The sequence below is a fragment of the Gossypium hirsutum genome, chromosome D08 (assembly GCF_007990345.1).
Source record: "Gossypium hirsutum isolate 1008001.06 chromosome D08, Gossypium_hirsutum_v2.1, whole genome shotgun sequence".
Classification (NCBI taxonomy): Eukaryota; Viridiplantae; Streptophyta; class Magnoliopsida; order Malvales; family Malvaceae; genus Gossypium; species Gossypium hirsutum.
Window position 1 is genome coordinate 745,627 of NC_053444.1, and position 18,775 is coordinate 764,401.

Here is an 18,775-nt window from a genome sequence, read left to right on the forward strand (position 1 = left end):
AATAGAATGCAATCTAACTCTTAAAAGAAGAGCCTCTTTAATATTTACAGATTTTTTCCTTAAATAATCCCTTAAATTATGCTCTTCTTTTTTTTTTTTTTTCAACTTTGGTTATTTTTTCCCTTATTTTATTTCCTAAACTATAAGCTAATTTACTAAAAAAAAACTTCACCATCATAATCTTAATATATATTTATATCCAAATTTAACTTTCAACGTTTATATTTTTATCAATTTGACTATTTTAAAAAGAGTTGAATTGTTAATTTTTAACATAAATACTGACTAAAACATTAAATGTTCAAATATGACAATTCACATGTACTAAAACATTAAATGTTCAAATATAATAATCCACATGTACTTCATGTTAATTTTTTTTATTTTTAATTTTGAATAATTTTATAATTTTTAAATTATTATTTGACATTACAATGTGGTAAACTATCACGAAAATTGTCATCTAACATCATTAAAATTTTAATATTTTAATTAACATTTTCCTTGAAGAAAAGCTGTTTGATTTTTTAAAAAAGATTAATAATTAAATTTAACTAAAAAATAAAAAACTAAATTAAGAAAATATATAAATATTAAATACTAAATTTGAGATTATCATTCTTGAAATCTCTACATTCCTCATTGTTTTTATTCTCACTCAAAATGGCAAAAATAAGTGTTCCTCAAAATCAAAGCCTACATTTATGTTCTACAAATTAAAAAAGAAAAGTACATTTCTTAATAGCAACCATTTGGTTTATGAGAGGCAAAGGAATTTGCTAATAAGGTAGAATAGGTAAAATGATAACAACAATCTATGTTTTACCTGAAGTTTGGGTGAGTGTCGGAGACAGATAAGTATCCAAGAACAGTATACTCAAATTTTCTGAAGTTTTCCCATATGTTTCGAAGATCATACCCGTACGGGTAGAGCCCCGATAACACGAATTACTCGTTTCCGGAAAGGGTGTAGGGAGATATCCAAAATATTGGGAAAATGTAATCTTTTATTTCTATTTCATGTATTCCAATACGCTTTGGGTGATATCTTCAAGGAAGGATACAAAACCCATGACACTTGTCAGGCCGGTTCCGTTGACATCTTGTTCCTCGATAAGGTAGTTCTCGAACACTGAGGCATCGTCTTGCCCTCCTCGGATGAATATGAGTTTGGGGGTAATACAACGTTCTTGCTTCAATTTGTTAATCGTAGACCGTAACAAACCTGATAAGTATACAATGGTCTCAGAATAAATCACAAGCTAAAACGGTTTCCATTTCGACTTGTTTGTGCAAGTGATAAAAGAGCTTACAGTCGTGGGGTGGAGGAAAAGGAAGGCTAGGATCTGCTGTAGATGAGTAAAAGACGATTAATGTCGTATATGCATCGAGGAAAAATATTGGACTACCACTGGTGATCAGAGCAGCACGACTCAATGAGTGCCGCGGATAGGCTTGTTTATCTGGTGTTGAATATGATGTTAGGACTGGATAGATTGCACGGTGAAGAGAACTTGGTTCCAATGCACTGCACCATATGTATGGGAAAAACGAAAAGAAGATCAAAATATGCGGTAAGAATACGAGTTTGCATTTACACTAACATTACAATTAAATCCTCTACCGCGTGTTTGGATCTGTTGATTATTTTAAGAGATTGTGGCATAAAGAATAACCCAGATCCAAAAATGGAAGTACCAATATACCTGAAAAGACATTGCACATAGATCCGGTAGTCAGGGTGAACACCTTCTTCGTGGAAACGCAGAAGAGGGTTTCGAAGCAAAGCAAAAACCAATCGAGGCAAAGGTTGCAGTTGGGGGCATTGCGAGAATGTAACATCGAGCTGACCCGTGATAGAACTACTTCCATTCTTGTATTGGATAAGGTTAAAAGCCTCATTATATTGAGAAGTGAGGATTACTAGCCAATCATGAAGCAACATCCTGCCCTCTCTAACTCCTTCCTCCAAAGAGGCTAATATGACCTATAGAATTGATAATATGCATATAAACTACTAGAGATGATACTCAGAAATAAAATGCTCAAGAACGGAGCATGGACACATGCACGGAAAAGTCAAAAAGAGAGACAAAGAAAGAAGGTGAACCTTGTGAACAAGCAATGATAGAACCACTTCAGGATCAACACCATCATAGAGTTCATTAAGATTTCGGGCTGTTCCATACTGCAAAGTTCGTATCCTAAGTCTTCGTTTAATAGAATGTTTTCCTCTGCATAAAAATGTCACATCAAGCCAATCCAAAAAGTAGCGCCAGAAAGCAATATTGTCTATCAAATATGGTTAATGATTTGAACTTCTAGAAGATTTTGTATGAATTATGATAAACCGAAGTCTAAGTTCCTCAACCTGCAGATGAGGCTAGAATATTCATGTCCTCATGAATGACACTCGCATGTATATTTACAACGTTTTTCATATTTTTAGACCGGAAAAGCTGGTAAGAGTGATTTAGGATCAGAATTTCCAATGGGAATAATATACCTACTAGAAGAAAGCAATTCAGAACCAGGGAGTTCCTCGGGGGGCACGACAACAGTGTATTGAAATGCAATCTGCACCATAGGTTGTTCAGATGAATGTCTGTAAAGGAGGGGGGAAAAAAGAGTGATTATACAATCTGAATATATTAACATTGATGCTCCTCAAATGGTTATCACCGAAAATAATGTGGAAGAAAACAAAGAAAATGGAAAGGGGGGATGTTTCAAGCATTCACTCCATACAAGAAATTAACATAATGGAAAGATGTAAATAACATATAATCAAAATAAAGATAATTATCACTGGGCTATTCATACCTTGAAAAACCAACATTATTAGCAAATTCAAAGTCATAAGCATATGTTGCATACGAATCACAGCAAATAATGTGTTGCACATTTTCATATTGCGGATCTGGGAAGAAGTGACCATACTGCAAAAGAAGGGAAAAAGAAGTGAGAAGCAAGAACTGATATATAAAGTTCCTTAGCAAGATGATTTGAAAGAAGTAAGAGGCAGTTACGGAATGGCCAGGCTTGAATTCAGTAGATGTCCTCAATCTTAGTACACAATTAAAAGCATATGGTCGACTTAGCATTCGATACCTGCAAAATAGCATTAATAAAAGAACTGAATTTAGTTTCATGTCATTAACAAAAGTAATGATGAAGTGCTGAAACAAAAATATGCACAAAAATCCATCTTTAAGAAAAAGAAGAATAAATTAGAAGTGTATCTAACCTGAAAGAAAATAACTAATCTACTATCCTTTTGTTATGCCATTAACCAATAGAACAACATTTTAGTCCATTAAAACCTAATGATAGAATTTGAGGAGAAAACAATTGTACTTACATGTCCTGCGGAAGTGTTGAATCATCTGTATTTGAATACAAGAACAGTGAGCCACCACTTTCTATGCTAAGAAATTTAAGAGAAGCCAAATCTGTATACTCATTTGTAACAGCAAAAATATCCACACAAACACCAGCTTGAACAGCCACAGCAGCCTGTAAAATATGTCAAGGATACATTCTCAACTCATACAGCTAAAATTAGAGAAACTGAAAGTCAATCCAAATCTACCAGATCTTTGTAGAATGGTGTCTGCTCGGGAAGTAAAGCACGGTCTGCATCCTCTCCTTTACTGGCATATTGCTCACCATACCTTCTTGTATCAAGTTGCCCAGGTCCATGATCAGGAGGACCCGAGAGAAAGGCAAAGACTCTAGCTGCAGTTACGCACAGAGACACAACAGTATGTAGCACATTACATAGATATTTATGATGCTAAAAAGGAAAAACAAGAGATAAAGATATTGCAATTCAGAAGACCTCTATGCTTATCACACATACCTAATGCAAATGTATTTCCATATTCGGACCCAAGGTAATTGCAAAGAGCTTCCATTGCCATACCAAAACCTCGACCACCCATCAATACGCCATTTAACTCTTGACCTGTTCCTGGGGGCGTTCTCTCCCATGAAGTAGTTGGTCTGAGAGTTTCAAGTGCAGATGTGATACGATCCTTACAAGTATCAACCTGTATAGGTTATTGATTTCCAGGAGACCAGTAAATACTAAATTACATAGAGGGTTCGATTGATATAAACAAGGCAACAGAACAATATCATAACTAAAAGACGCTACCAACTAGGTCTTTTGCCAAATACAGACAGATATACCTCCCCCCTCTTTTCCCAATTCTATTCTTATAGAATAACTATTTCATTCTTTATATATACCATTCAGAGAATCCAATGGGCCACCCGTAAGTTTTATAAAGGCTGTGGCAGAGGACAAAAATAAAGGAAAACAATAAGTGAAGATTACATACTGGAGCCAGGAACTGTAACAAAGGCATGACATCTTCAACCTCAATTGGCAAGGTACCCTCCGCATCTTGAGGGATAAAAACATTCTTTACAACAGGTATAGGCCCTTGAACATCATATAACCCTAATTTGTGGCTGAAGGTGGCAAGGCCAAAAAGGGACTCAGGTGCAAGGGCTGCAATGGAAATGAAAATGAAGGAAAGAATCAACCTTCCAAGAACAAAAATCAAGAATAAACAAAATCAATAAATCATTTGTATCCAACATTAGAGAACCTTCCAATGCCGCCTGCAGTGCACTTTTAGTAAGCTCCAAAAATTCTTCAGAAGCTGAAAACAAAAAGGAAGTTTTATATAAGTCTATGTAGATTAAAGACTAGAAACAAGAGCATAATGAGGTAGTCATCATGCATGGTATCTGCAAAGAGAAGACCTGAGTCAAAGACCAACTGCCTTCCCCCCCCCCCCCAAGAACATCCTATTACGAGCAACATAAAAACTCATATTTATTACACAAAAGCAATCTTTGTTAAAAGTTAACTGTCAAACAACTAATAGATGCCCCCATATTCATGTGTACTATATATACATGGAGGAGTCGCATGTAAACATGAACTAGTATAAGAAAATAAGGCATATAGATTGAAACCTGAGTGTATCAAATAACGTAAAATGTGCTTTAACACTTTGTCACTTCAACTGCTGCATTCAATAATCTTTTTCAGTTTCTTATAACTTCTTTGTACTTTTCACTCTAGAAATGGTCTTAACTACATAATACTCAAATCCAATACTTTAACTTCTGTAATAATTTTGATCATTCAAGAGTGTCCAATTCAAAATATTTCTTCCACACAAATTTGCAGGAAAGAATTAAAACTAAAAAAAAAAAATCCATTTCGTTACCATAAATTCAGCACAAATAATTTGAAATTCAGATAAAAATAATCACAATATTAGAACATTAGAACAAAGTGAAGATCTCACACGACAAATCAACGGCCGCAACATACACCGGACGAGCATGCAGAATTTCCTCCTCCGATCCTTCCACTACACAGAAACAATAAAATCAAAGAGTTAATGTAGTAAAAAAATTTGATTATCCCTCACTTTCTTCATAATTTTTTCTGAGCAACCAAATCAGACTTACAAGGAAACTCGAGATCGACAAAAGACGACATCATTTCAGCACAAGACTGAGGTCGAGAGTATCTAGCGATGGCTTCAGAAGAGAGGCCGTTGAGCGTGCCGCAAAGAGAGCAATTCCATGCCCATTGATCGAGCTCGCAATAGGTGTTGAAATAAGCGTAGCAATTCTCGCATCGAGGTAAAAGATGTCCGTCCGATCCATAGACCGGCGCTTGACCGTTCTCGTCTTTAGCAGCGAAAGGTGTTACCGTTAATCCCCAAGGAATGCCACAAGCTTCTTGCGCATCGGAATCGATCGGGAACCGTGACACCGTCGCACGAACCGCCATGGCTTTTCCGTATCCTTTTTTCTTTTTCTCTTTCTAAATTTTCCCGGAAAATAATGTGGTCGTTTTTCCCTGCGGTGTATGTTAGCAAAAGTGATATTCGTGGAGATAGCCAATAAGAAACAGAGAATATGCCACGTTGGAATTTGGGCGATGACGTGGCAGATCTCCTTTTATTTTTAATTCGAGTTTTTTTACTTAAATGACTTTTCTTTACTCCTAAAATTTCAACTCAAAAGCTAACTCTTTAGTATATTAATTAAATTTTCATATATATATATATATATATATTACTTTTTTGTATTTTAATATGATTAATGTTATTTTTAATTAACTAAAACAATATTAAATATTAAATAATTAATAAAAGTATATTAAATTAATGATAAAATTTTAATATAAATTTAAAAAATACACCTCATCATTTATAAAAGGTATAAATCTAGTTTTAATTTTGTATGTGATAAAATTTAAATTCAATCAACTGTTTATAAAATATCATATATTTTTTTTAAAAGAGTTAATATTTTTAAATGTTTTAAAGACATCTTTTATATAGTAAATAATAACTCTATTATATTTGAGGTTAAATTATACAATTGTTCCTCTAATTTTTTTTTGTTTTGAGTAATTTAATTTTTTATATTAAAAGAAACGAAAAAGAGGGATGAAGGGGGAAATAGAAAGAGAAGCTGGAGAGAGTGAAAAATTAAAGAAAAAAAATGAAAGCTAAAAGAACATAAAAGAAAAAATTACTCAAAATGAAAAAATACGGGGACCAATTATATAATTTAACCTATAATTTTTGTTTGAAATGATGATTTAACGTGTCTCGTCAGCTTACTGTTACACCGTTAACGACAATTAACGGCTCAGTGATTAAAATGTTACAACACGTTAACATAAGTGATTAAAATGTAACCTGAGCGCAATGGCGGAGCCAATGGGGGTTAACAAAGCCCTGACCCCCCGAAAATGAAAAAAAAATTCATTTAGGCCCTTTATAATTTATAAAATTTTAAATTAGTAATAGTAAATTTACACTTTGGTCCCAAAAAAATAATAAAAATTTGATTTAATCCTTTAAAAATATAAAAATATAGACTATTACAATGGTGAAATTACATTTTTACTATTGTAAAAATATACAATTTAATTTTGACCTCTCAAAAAATTTGAAAACAAAAATGACTATTTTAGTAGTTTACCCTTCTTTTTAATAATATAGGGACTAAATTAATCTATTAAATAATAAGACTAATTTGATCAAACTCCTATAATACAAGACTTCCCAAGTACTTTAACTAAATTTTAATTCTACTTTAATTTGACTTACTTTTTATAACATTTTAATAAATCCATAAGTGATGGTGTGAATATTTTTACTATTATTACATGTAGTGTCATGCCAAAATTTAACATTTAACTAATAATAAATTTACCACTGATTGAGGTTGTTTTAGCAAAAATTCACATAATTACTTTAATGATGACTTATTAATTATTAACATCCAAACAAACTAATGAAAGGACCCAATTGATATGAAATTAGTACTTTTAAGGACTTAACTATAACATTTCAAAGTTCAAGAACCAATTTAAAATTTGAATCATAGTTTGAGGATATATGATACAATTAACCTCAACTGCGGGTAGAACCCTTCAAGTGTCCTATACTCAAGGTCAAGTGCGATGCATAAAAATCCCAGAAAAAATGCATGAAATTGTACTATTTATGCCATGGAAGGAACATAACCAACTGGTCTCAAAAAAGTTTGGTTTATTTTCAACTATCCGTGCCATGTTTTGGTTCTAAAATCCGATCGGTTTCGTGTTAACCTCAGTCCTGGGCTTCTTTCTTCTTATCTGCAGATATCATATACCATCCCAAAGCACTTGCAAAGGTTACAACACCAGTAAAAACTGCATAGTTTTGATACTTATCGGTCGATACTTTCTCGGTCGATGAAGCTCTTGATGTTGATGTAGAGCTACTAGGCTTAGCATCAGTCACAGAACCCCCTGAACCAACAGCTGGTTTCTCCTCTGGTTTCGGTCCCTGAACATTTCAACAATTCCTTCAATACTAATGACTCGAAATTTACGCACTCATGAGCGTAAACACCTTAATCGTTAACCTATTACATGACCTAATTACTCACTAAAACTAGTCCACACGGAAACCACTATAGCACATTGGCAGCTGATATAAATTTCATCACATGAGATGAGATCAAAACCATAGCTTTCAACATTCAACATGCTCGACAAACGAAATACAAAGCATCATATCGGCATGCATAGTTGCAAGTGTTTTCGCATGTAATATATCAGCTGTTGCATAATATGGCTTGTGGGAATAAAAAGGTTGATTCGATGAGTATTTTGCTTGGATTATTTAAAAAAACCCTTTTAAGCATTTAATCTGAATTCTACGAATTTCAGGTCAAAATCGATCAAAGACTAAAAGGATAAGAGCTTACCTTGCGTGCAAGTTTCTCCAATTTCTCTTTCTCAGTTTTCTGCAATTATACAACATTTTGGTTAGTACATTAACAAATTGTAACAAAAAAAAGAACATAAATTCTCATGATCATGAGGAGTGGCAAAAAGAGTGGAAGGGAGGCAACGGAGATACAGAAAGTATGAGAGATGCTTAACAAACTATCACTTGTACAAACTTCTATAATGCAAAACGTAAATATAACACACGCATATATATACCATTACAAATTACACACCACTTGAGCATCACAGATTGCTTTAAATCCATAATATTTTCCATTTAAATTTCGAGCATACGAACTCAGTTATGAGAAAATAAGCCGGGAGGATATCCACATTATTCGACAGATGATAGCTTTGTTTTTTTACTACTATTGCTAGCAATGCTGAAAATTTTTGAAGTACCGTTAAAAAGAACTGGATTATGTAATTGGAAAAAAAAAATTATCGTCTTTAAATGGAGGATTTAAGTCATATCCGAAGCAAAGAATCCGTGTTTATAGAATAGAAAGGGGCACAATCCGCATCACAAGTGGAAAGAGCTTAAGAATGTGTGTTTGTCTCTTTCGGGACTAAACTAAACTGGTATCAGATATATTAGCTACTAGAATGACCCGAATAGCACAGTAGGAGGCATTCAAATGTCTACGAACATTTCAATCTTCAAAACTACAAAAAACTACTATAACTAATTTCACATTTTAAGTTTAACAGACCAACATGTTATTGTGTCAAGAGCCTTAGATATCCCTAGTCACTGCTCGGCCAAAAACAGTTGAACCCCGTTTTATTCATCGAGACCTTTGAACCTAATAGAGAATGATTATGAGCAACATAAACTTGTTGATAATCCCGAGTCAGATACAATGAGACAACTATATTTACGTGCAAGTGATAAATGAAAACAGTGAGAAGAGAATGTGTACCTTGATGTAAACATTTTCAGCAGCTTTTTCCTCCTCACTTAGTACTTTCCCACCACTTGAGAACCTTCTAGACATGTATCTAGCAGCCATTCTGGTAGCCATAGTTGGACTTAAGAACAAAAAAACCTGCAAGGCTGCAACACAATCATGTAACCCAAATATATGGAAGTAATTATCCTGTATCACAGCCGTCACACGATATCTCTCAACGCAAGGGTCGATATCATCAAATTAAAACTACATTACATAACCATGACTCATATAGAAGTAATTATCCCGTATCACTGCCGTCACACGATTTCTCTTGAGGCAAGGATCAAATGATCAAATTAAGACTACATATTACATAACCATGATTCATATACAAGTAATAAGCCCTTATCAAGGCTGTCACACAATGTCTCTCGAGGCAAAGATCGAATGAGCAAATTAAGACTACATATTACATAACCGTGATTCATATACAAGTAAATATCCCATATCATCGCCATCACACAATTGCTCTTAAGGCGAGGATCAAATGATCAAATCAAGACTACATATTACATAACCATGATTCATACACAAGTAATAATCCCTTATCACCGCCGTCACACCATTTCTCTCGGGGCAAGGATCAAATGAGCAAATTAAGACTACATATTACATAACCATGATTCATATGCAAGTAAATATCCGTATCATCGCCACCACACGATTTCTATCAAAGCAAAGACCGATACAGTTGAATCAAAACTATGTATTACATAACTATGATTCATTAACACTCGAAACTCAAATCAGCTTCAAATGATAGCTTCAAAGACCTCAATGATTAAACCACTAGAGAATCTAATTCAAAAAAGTTATAAATACCCAATCATTATCTCTAAGCATTTTAAACTAAAACCCATATTTTGTTTTCCATTTCTGAGTTCATTTCATTAAATCCTATAGTAACCCAGTAAAAGATTGAACCCAGCTTTATATTCTATACCACATTAAATTAGGATATAAATAAGCAAATAATTTTCCATATAAAAAACTTGCCCATCACTTCGATTAAACCATCTAAAGAGAAGCACAAATGCGTTACTAAAGAAAAAAAGAGCAAACGAAAATGGTGAGAGAGAGAAGGTGCTTACCGAGCAGCTGAAAACTGGTGAAAATGAAAAGAGATTGTAAGGTTTTATAACCTGCTCGGGTCGGGTTGGTTTTCCATTAGGTTTCGATGGATCAATTATAATTATTTAAAAAATTAGTGTTTAAAATTCACATAATAACAACTTTAACTTTTAATATTTATAAATTATGTCAATTTAATCTTAATTATAAAAAAATTAACTCTTAATATTTACATATTGTGTAATTTAATTATTATTATTTTTATAATTTTACTTTCATTTGTGACATTTACGATTAATTTAAAAAAATGAAAAAACAGATTTTTGGATGTTTACTTTTTTTTATATTATCAATTAAATTGAATAAATTTATTTTTTAGCTTTTTAGATTAAAGTGTCATTAAAAAAAAGCAAAAATGTATTAAAAATAATAAATTATACAATGCATAAATATTACGAGTTAAATTTTTAAAATCAAAACTAATTTGACACAATACATAAATGTTGAGGGTTAAAATTGTTATTATATCAATTTTAAAATTTATCACATTTAATTATTAGTGATCAAGAAAGACAAATTTAAATAGTTGGTGATTATTTTATAACTTTTAATAATTGAATGACAGAAAAAATTATTAATAATTAGATGACTATTAGTGTAGTTTATTAAGTTAATTATTCGGATCATAAATTTATCAAATATTATTTGTGCAAATAAAAGTAATTTTATTATATTGTTTTTTAAAATATACTAAATATAAATTTTCCATAAAAATAAACTACAACTTTATCAATTTGGGCTTAATTTACCCATAAATCCCCAACCTTTAATTACAACTTTTTGCATAACCATATTATATCAATTTCATAAAAAAGTAAATATGATTAGGTGATTAAGTTTTTATTTAGCATAAACCATACAAAAGGTCAAATTCTGATTTTGGTCCTTTTAACATATATAAATTTGAAATTGAATCTGTATATTTTAATTTAACACAATTTAATCTCTCTACTTTCATAATATCATGACTTAATTCACATATTCTATACCAATTAAAATTTCAATAATTGATGGTGTTACTATTTAAACTAGTATACAACATTTTAAAAATAAATTTTATGGTAAAAATATCATTTTGGCCTTTATACCAGGAGTCGAATTGTATTTTGCCCCTTCACTTAAAAGTAAGTAAATTTATTCCTATACAGTAGTAAAAAGACAAATTTGTCTTTCATGTCAAAAATTCAATCCATTTTTATTATTAAAATATTATCTTTATACATCAAAATGAGATACATGTGGAGTGTCACGTGTAACTGTTTAGTTATTTCGATAGAATTTTTAACAAAAATGACCAATTTGCTCTTTAATTTAACATAAATGACTAATTTACTTATTTTTTAATAAAAAATATAAAATACAATATGACAGTTAATACATAAACTTTCATAATATTTTTAACGTATTATATCAAATTAAAATCCAAAGACCGAATCTCAAATTCAAGCATAAATAAAAGGGACCAAAACCAAATTTTACCTTAAAACAAAAACAACAATAGGATCAAGAGGCAAGAAAAATCTCCAATTGAGATCTATTTTCCTGATCAATCACATCAAGAAAAACAGGATCAACGGTAATATGACTATCCACGTGGACTTTAAACCTATGACCCCACCACAACACCTTAGCCTTACCACCAATATCCACTTTAGCATCAAGCACCATCTCTCGTTTCGCTACGTCAGCAAAGAACTTCCCGGCATGATGAGCCAGCTCCACTCCATCAAGCCGAGTCGGCAGCTTCAACACTTGACAAGACCGAGCCCGTTGTGACCCGGCTTTCACCTGAGCCGCTCCGAGCAACGTCCCTTCGTAAAAAATAGACATGGCGGTCGAACCGTAATGGATGGGTGCGATGTTGGGGTTAGTGACGTGGACGGTCAGGATTAACTCAGCGTCCACGTGAGGAAGGTTAAGCTTAAAAGCAGTAAGCTTGATTGAAACTAAGTGGAAAGTTGGGTCTTTTGGTCTTGCACTGAGAAGAGTAGCCACCGCCGTCGCCGACGCAGCTCCGACGAATGCGGAGGTCCAGCTCCATTTTACCTTTTTGCCCATCTTTTTGGTTGAAAAATACAAGATAAACCTTATCTTACTTTCTGGGTTTTTTTCGGTCGGAAAATGGAGAGTGGTGGATGGGAAGTGGAAAGTGGAAAGGAAGCTAAAAGGTGGAGGACGATGTTTGAAATTACGAGATTATCCTTACATTGTAAATTATTATTTGGATCTACAAGGGTGTTTTTGGAATTAAAAAAGACAATAAGGAATTAAGTATGGAGATGTCTAAAAGCACGTTTTTGGGAAGGTAAGACACGTGGCTATAATAAATGGGCCAATGGTAAGCTGACACGCTAGTGATGTAACTAATGATTGGATTACAGCTCGTATAAAAAAAAACATGTGATTTTTATTGTTTTAGTGCTACACATATGTACTAATAAAAGTAGCTTTAAATTTCTGGACACAGTAATTTAATTTCAATGAAAATAAATACATCCATTATCTCTATTAGGATAATATTTTTTTCGGGTAATTAAGTTGATTTTGGTATTTGAATTTTGACAGTTAAATTTATTTTGATTTTTAAATTGAAAAAATATAAAAATAATAATAACGTGACATTTTGATATCATGTCATATCATCACCTGAAAATTAAGAAATTATATGAATTTTTGGATGATAACGCGGTATATTCTTAAAGTGTTATATACAATGTTTTAATTATTAGATCAGTGGTTGAATTGGTTAAACCATCGGTCTCGATTCAATTGATTTGATCAGTTCAACTTCTAGACCAACAACAATTAAATAAATAATTAAAAATTCATGAAAGTTAAAAAAAATTACTAAACCTATATTCAACTTGTTCAACTATTGATTTTGTCCCAGTTGTCTTTTTTTACCGATTTTGAGCACTTTTTTATTTAATCAGTTCAACCCCTTTGTTAGGACAAATATATTGATCGATTCTTAGTCCAATAGACCAATCCAATCATATGCCAAGAATAGTTTTCAAATCGTCAAATCTTGGCAGAATCAAAGCTTAATGACCAAGATGGATATAGTTGCCAAATTCAAGTACCAATGTGAATCTAATTGACAAGTTTAGGAGCAAAAAATTATATTATCCCTCAACTTTTTACTGAGATTATAGGGCATCAGCTTAGTTGGGTAATGACAAAAATGACCTAATTTTTACAAAGTAAATGATATTATTTTGAACGTGTTTTTGTCATTTTATATCTTTTATGTAAAAAAAATATTTAAATATAAATACACAAACTGAGATTTGAATCCAAATATCTATCATTTTCAACACTTGTATTTACGGATGCTTCGTTTATTATTTATATAATTTTTATAAATATATTTATTATATAATTTTCAACTTCAGGATCATTGTTTTGGTTACATTATTATTAAGTGAATATTTTTTTTAATTTCAAAATGTCACACTAACAAAATTAATAGTATTAACAATTGGATTGAATTTTGAAATTTTTATAAAACAGAGCGACTAAATTTCATATTTGTGAAAAGTACAGGGATCTATGCAACATATTTTTTTAACATTAATCTCATTATAAGTTCTTATTAAATCTACCATTTTTTATAAAGTGTCCTTCCCAACATTGAATAGGAGAATAATACGCTTTAGCGCACTCGAACCCATGTACTCCTGTACTGACAACAATACTAATACCTATCAATCAACAAATCTATGCATATTCTAACCTATATACATTTGTATATTATCAATGCATAAAATATAAATACCGCAAGCATTTCATATATCAATTATATTACCCTCTACACCCTACAAAGTTTTAAACAAAGAAAGTCAAAAGCTCAATATGGTAAGAGATTACAAGATACTATGATTCACTTGAACATATTACGTATTTAAACCAACTAAATTAAGCACCAAGCTTACAACATATCGCCCACCTTTACGTATACACAAAGCAGAAAGACGTGAAGATGACTAAAACCAAACGACTCGAGGCAATGCGATTAATGGTATCACTACTAGACCCACTGTGGTGTTGAGTTTGTTGACGATGACGACGGTTACTGTTCACAGCACCGGCTGTATACACGGGGATTAGCGCTCCGCCACGCTTATTGGATAATTTTGTCTTTCGACCACCAGCATCGGCTGTGACACCATGTTGTCCTCCTTTTTCGCCATCGTTGGCAGCAGTTCTTTCATTAGCTTTGGTTTCATGTTTGCCTACTAGATTAACTGAGAATGACAATTTCCTCGACATTTTTGGTTCACTACTAATGTTGTTTTCGTCACCTAAACGATCAACTTTAAATTAACTCGAATTTAAAAAAAAACATTAAATTATTTTATTTTTCACAGATTATAAAAACATAACAAAATAAATACAAATATTTAAAAAAAAAAGATAACTCCACCACTTTAATGATAGAAATTAGCAACATTATTAATTTAGACCTGATAATATCATTATAAAAATAAAGGATTATTTTATACCAAATTAAATTTCAAATTTCAAATATAGTAAAAGAACTAAAACGGTCAAGATAATTATTTAGTCCACTGACAATAAAGTAAAATTCTTCCCGAGCAAGTTATGTTATTAACAAGAAGGGGTGAATTTAGGAATTTTTTTAATGAGTCAAAATTTTTATTAAAATTTTTTATAAAAACCAAAATGCAATATTTTTCATTGTAAGCTTAAAATTTTATAATTTTGAAAAAAATTAAATTGCAAGTTTATTATTTTAAAGAGTTAAAATATAATTTTACTATTATTAATTTATAAAATTTTAAATTTTAGTAAGGCTAAAACACTAATTTCTCATTTTAAGGGCGTCAGGGCCTACTTGCATCCCTCTAGTGTGGCCCTTAAACTTCTTTTTGGTTCACATTAGTCGCGAACTTGGTAATTGTTTTCAATTTGCTTTTTAAACTTAGATTTCATTAAAGTGTGACAATTAACACTTTGAGATTGTGTCCTGTCATCACTTAAATTTTTTTTAGTATTACATATTTAGATTTTATACATTTTTTTAAATTTCAAAGTGATGACATGACACATTGTGAGAGTGACACATCATCACATCTTAATGGAATCTAAGTTTAAGTACCAAGTTAAGAAAAAAATTCAAGTTTCAAGACTAATGTGAACTAAAAAAAGTTGAAGCACCAGATTTAAAAAAGTGTAAATTACTTTAACAATCACCCAACTATGCAATTTTGTTTTTTTTTATTAAAGTAGTTAAATGATCACCCAATTATGAAAAATTACAAAATAATCACCAAACTATACGACTTTGTCTTCTTTTGTCACAACTGTTAAATAGTTAACAGAAAAATGACGTGACAACTTCTGAAATTGACATAATAACAACTTTAACCCTTAACATTTATACATTGTATCAATTTAGTATTGATTCTAAAAAAATTAACCCTCAATATTTACATATTGCATAATCTAGTCATTTTTTATAGTTTTGTTTTTCTTTATGATCCCTTTCACCTCAAAAACTAAAAATAAAAAATAAAAATTTATCATCTAAATTTGATAAAAAATATATATACACACCAAAAATTCAAGATATTATCTTTTTCGTCTTTTCTGATTCTTTTAAAACTAACCTTAAATTTTATAAAGAAAACTAAAACTATAAAAAAATTACACAATATATATATGTTGATGGTTAAATTTTTTATAATCAAGACTAAATTAACACAATATATAAACATTAAAAGTTAAAAGATGCTATTATTTTTACTAATAATTAAATAACTAACAATATAATTTACATTTAAAAAATTGCTAAATTCAAAAATAAAAGTTTACTTTTAGGCTAAATTAGTTAAATATGCCGGAAAAAAAAGGTTAATTAGTAAAATAGGTAGATTTTTTTTAAAATTTAAGAAAATAAACCATTTTTTAAAAGAGTGTATGAAAGCTCATCCAATTGAGTGTGCTTACTGCATAATTGGTAGGAAAACGCGCTCACTTAAAGAAGCTTTCCTGTTGAGCTAGACGTATTTTTTTGTAATTATCAAAAAATGTATTCAGCTGTACCGACTTTCACGTACTTTTCCTAAAAACAGTCTATTTCTCTAAATTTCAGAAAAGTCCACCTATTTTGGCAAAAAAAAAAATTGGGGGAATATTTGGCTAATTTAACCTTGCTTTTATCCCTCTGTCAAACTAGAACTTTGATTTACATACATACAAGAAAACATACATCCATCATCCATTCAATCAGCCAAAAAGAGAAGTCCTTTGGTTTTTGTTTTTTTTTTTTTTTTGTTATCATCTACTAGAAATAGTTTCAATCAATTTCAACTCGTTTTGACTCATTTTTTTGACTTCCAGATCCGATTTTCTTTTTCTTTTAAATTCATCGAATCAACAGCAGAAAAATCAAACAGAAATTCGATTCGAAAACAGAAGAATTACCTGAAACAACAACTGAATCCTGAGGAACCGCAACAAGAAGATGAATCTGAAGAGAGATCAACAACGAAAAGAAAAAGAATCGGAGATTTTTGAAACAGATCGGTTTCGATTTCAAGCTTGCTTCCATCATCAATTCGCCAAAAAAAAGAAAGAAAATCGAGGTTTTAAGCTTCTCCGGTATTATTTCTTCCCCAATTTATCTGTTTCATAAAAAAAAAACTGTAAATCAATGTCGATTTTCCCATTTATTTCCTCTAGAAAGAGCGTTTTCTTTTTCCCGCTACTTGTTCCTGTCCACTTACACTAGTGCGTGTTACTATCAATGGGTGGGTCAAGTAAAGAGATGGTACTGAAAGTTAGATCGCCATCTTTGAAAAATAATTGAATTATTACGTTTATTTTAGTGAAAGTTATCTGAAGTAAATCTTCTTAGAAGATTTAGAATCTTTTAGTGAATAAGTTTATCAGAGAATAAAATATTTTAGTGAATAAGCCGTATTGTTTTTTGGGGTTAAAATATGCTTGTGCATGTTATACCTTTGAAATTTAGTTTAGTTTTTATTATTATTATTTAAAGAATTTAAGCTCCTTTGTTTGCTAAACCAAACTCTTTTTTTTTTTAAGTTTTCTTGAAAAATAAAAAAATAATTAAGGTACTCGATTAAGTTTTAGTTCGCTTAAAATGGGTATTATTATCAATATATAATAGGATATGTATTCGAATGCGCTGAAGTGTATTACCATCCTATTTATAAGTTGGAGAGGAGCTATGGATAGTCTTAAGCATTGTGTAGAAGAGCAGATATGATCAAAATTTATAATAATAAGATTGTTCAATAAAAAACAATTTTGGCCCTCCCAAACCCATAAATAGAGGATAATGTGCTTCAACGCACTCGAATCAACATCCTCCTATATTGAGAACAATACATATGTCAATCGAATTAAAATTCAATCAACAGAAAACAATAAAAAAGTTGTTTTCATTGATTTCGTTAACAATGATGAAAATAAGAGTTTTTAACTTTAAATGAATTAGTTCGGTCTAAAATTCATATAAATGTAAAAATGTTTTTTTTTGGTTAAAATGTATAAGTTCTTGTACTCTCTACAAATTTGAAATTTAGCCTCTAAATTTTTATTTCAAGGAATTTAATCCTTTTACTTTTCAAATTTCAATATTTAGGTTCAATTATTATAGCTATTAAAATTATTTTGTTAAATTTAGATTCATTACATCGTCATTTTTTTAGTTACAAAGATGCCAAATGAGTTTTTTTTTCTTTAATTTTAAAATGTCACACCATTAAATTTAGCAAAAATAAATGGTAGCTGTTGGACTTAAAGTTTGAAATCCGAAAAATAGAGAGAATAAATTCTTAAAATAAAAGTATAGTGATTAAATTTTAAATTTGTGAAGAGTGTAAGGACCTATGGAATAGTTAAACCGTATTTTAACATTGTTTCATATATTAAAGTTGATACATTAGTTTGAATCCATATAAATGTAAAAAAAAATATTCCTCGTGTTTCTATTATAGAAACACAATTACCTAACATGTTTTTATGATTGAAAATATTTTTTTATTTTCATTTAAATAATAAAAAGATAAGTTTTTTTAATGAAAATGAAAAATAAAAGTATAAATTATTGTCAAAAACGAAATGGAACTAAAATTTATTTAGTTTTTTTTAATTTTAAAATGGAACAAGGTTAAATTTCTTTCTAAAATTTTAATAGTATTAAAAATTGTATCTGAATTTCAAAATTTGAGCAGTAAAAGTTAAACACTTTTACCTCTATCGATGCTTTACCCTTATTTTATAAAAAAATTGAATTTAAATTTTAAAGATGACATTATTGGAACGAAATAAATATATTTATTTTATTTAAAATTTAAACTAATAT

The 18,775-nt window shown here is 30.7% G+C and overlaps 4 protein-coding genes across 5 annotated transcripts; all 4 read right to left on the bottom strand.

The window, feature by feature from the left end:
• Positions 1 to 587: 587 nt before the first annotated feature.
• On the bottom strand, positions 588 to 5,908 carry LOC107932506 (protein transport protein SEC24). The gene is made up of 14 exons (XM_016864525.2): positions 5,497 to 5,908; positions 5,331 to 5,396; positions 4,620 to 4,673; positions 4,347 to 4,519; positions 3,863 to 4,052; positions 3,593 to 3,738; positions 3,362 to 3,516; positions 3,030 to 3,111; positions 2,824 to 2,939; positions 2,507 to 2,605; positions 2,111 to 2,234; positions 1,707 to 1,987; positions 1,314 to 1,528; positions 588 to 1,225 (listed from the first exon to the last, which is right to left on the bottom strand). Exons 1-14 carry the CDS (start codon positions 5,822 to 5,824, stop codon positions 1,014 to 1,016), a joined length of 2,241 nt encoding a protein of 746 aa, XP_016720014.1. The 5' UTR covers positions 5,825 to 5,908; the 3' UTR covers positions 588 to 1,013.
• Positions 5,909 to 7,406: 1,498 nt separating this feature from the next.
• LOC107932523 (uncharacterized protein At2g27730, mitochondrial) lies at positions 7,407 to 10,449 on the bottom strand. The gene is made up of 4 exons (XM_016864554.2): positions 10,377 to 10,449; positions 9,253 to 9,386; positions 8,305 to 8,343; positions 7,407 to 7,880 (listed from the first exon to the last, which is right to left on the bottom strand). The coding sequence occupies exons 2-4, from the start codon at positions 9,352 to 9,354 to the stop codon at positions 7,662 to 7,664; spliced, it is 360 nt and encodes a 119-aa protein (XP_016720043.1). The 5' UTR covers positions 9,355 to 9,386; positions 10,377 to 10,449; the 3' UTR covers positions 7,407 to 7,661.
• Positions 10,450 to 11,800: 1,351 nt separating this feature from the next.
• Positions 11,801 to 12,665, bottom strand: LOC107932423 (uncharacterized). The gene has a single exon (XM_016864404.2). It carries the CDS (start codon positions 12,472 to 12,474, stop codon positions 11,920 to 11,922), a length of 555 nt encoding a protein of 184 aa, XP_016719893.1. The 5' UTR covers positions 12,475 to 12,665; the 3' UTR covers positions 11,801 to 11,919.
• A 1,520-nt stretch (positions 12,666 to 14,185) lies between these two features.
• On the bottom strand, positions 14,186 to 17,389 carry LOC107932414 (uncharacterized). 2 transcript variants are annotated; one of them, XM_016864394.2, is made up of 2 exons: positions 16,867 to 17,389; positions 14,186 to 14,732 (listed from the first exon to the last, which is right to left on the bottom strand). In XM_016864394.2, exons 1-2 carry the CDS (start codon positions 16,994 to 16,996, stop codon positions 14,368 to 14,370), a joined length of 495 nt encoding a protein of 164 aa, XP_016719883.1. In that variant the 5' UTR covers positions 16,997 to 17,389; the 3' UTR covers positions 14,186 to 14,367. The 2 variants fall into 2 exon arrangements, with proteins under 2 accessions (XP_016719883.1, XP_016719884.1); XM_016864395.2 differs by having other exon boundaries at positions 14,186 to 14,720; positions 16,867 to 17,244.
• Positions 17,390 to 18,775: the final 1,386 nt, after the last annotated feature.

What these genes read in the sequence shown, in the direction of transcription:
- LOC107932506 (XM_016864525.2), bottom strand. Translation starts at nt 5,824, where the DNA reads ATGGCGGTTCGTGCGACGGTGTCACGGTTCCCGATCGATTCCGATGCG. An exon ending in AATTCAAGCCTGGCCATTCC is followed by an intron (nt 2,940 to 3,029) that starts GTAACTGCCTCT and finishes CTTCTTTTGCAG; the next exon opens with TATGGTCACTTCTTCCCAGA. An exon ending in AATAATGTTGGTTTTTCAAG is followed by an intron (nt 2,606 to 2,823) that starts GTATGAATAGCC and finishes CCTCCTTTACAG; the next exon opens with ACATTCATCTGAACAACCTA.
- LOC107932523 (XM_016864554.2), bottom strand. Translation starts at nt 9,354, where the DNA reads ATGGCTACCAGAATGGCTGCTAGATACATGTCTAGAAGGTTCTCAAGT. An exon ending in CTGAAAATGTTTACATCAAG is followed by an intron (nt 8,344 to 9,252) that starts GTACACATTCTC and finishes GTATAATTGCAG; the next exon opens with AAAACTGAGAAAGAGAAATT. An exon ending in TGGAGAAACTTGCACGCAAG is followed by an intron (nt 7,881 to 8,304) that starts GTAAGCTCTTAT and finishes TGAAATGTTCAG; the next exon opens with GGACCGAAACCAGAGGAGAA.
- LOC107932423 (XM_016864404.2), bottom strand. Translation starts at nt 12,474, where the DNA reads ATGGGCAAAAAGGTAAAATGGAGCTGGACCTCCGCATTCGTCGGAGCT.
- LOC107932414 (XM_016864394.2), bottom strand. Translation starts at nt 16,996, where the DNA reads ATGATGGAAGCAAGCTTGAAATCGAAACCGATCTGTTTCAAAAATCTC. An exon ending in GGATTCAGTTGTTGTTTCAG is followed by an intron (nt 14,733 to 16,866) that starts GTAATTCTTCTG and finishes GTTAATTTAAAG; the next exon opens with TTGATCGTTTAGGTGACGAA.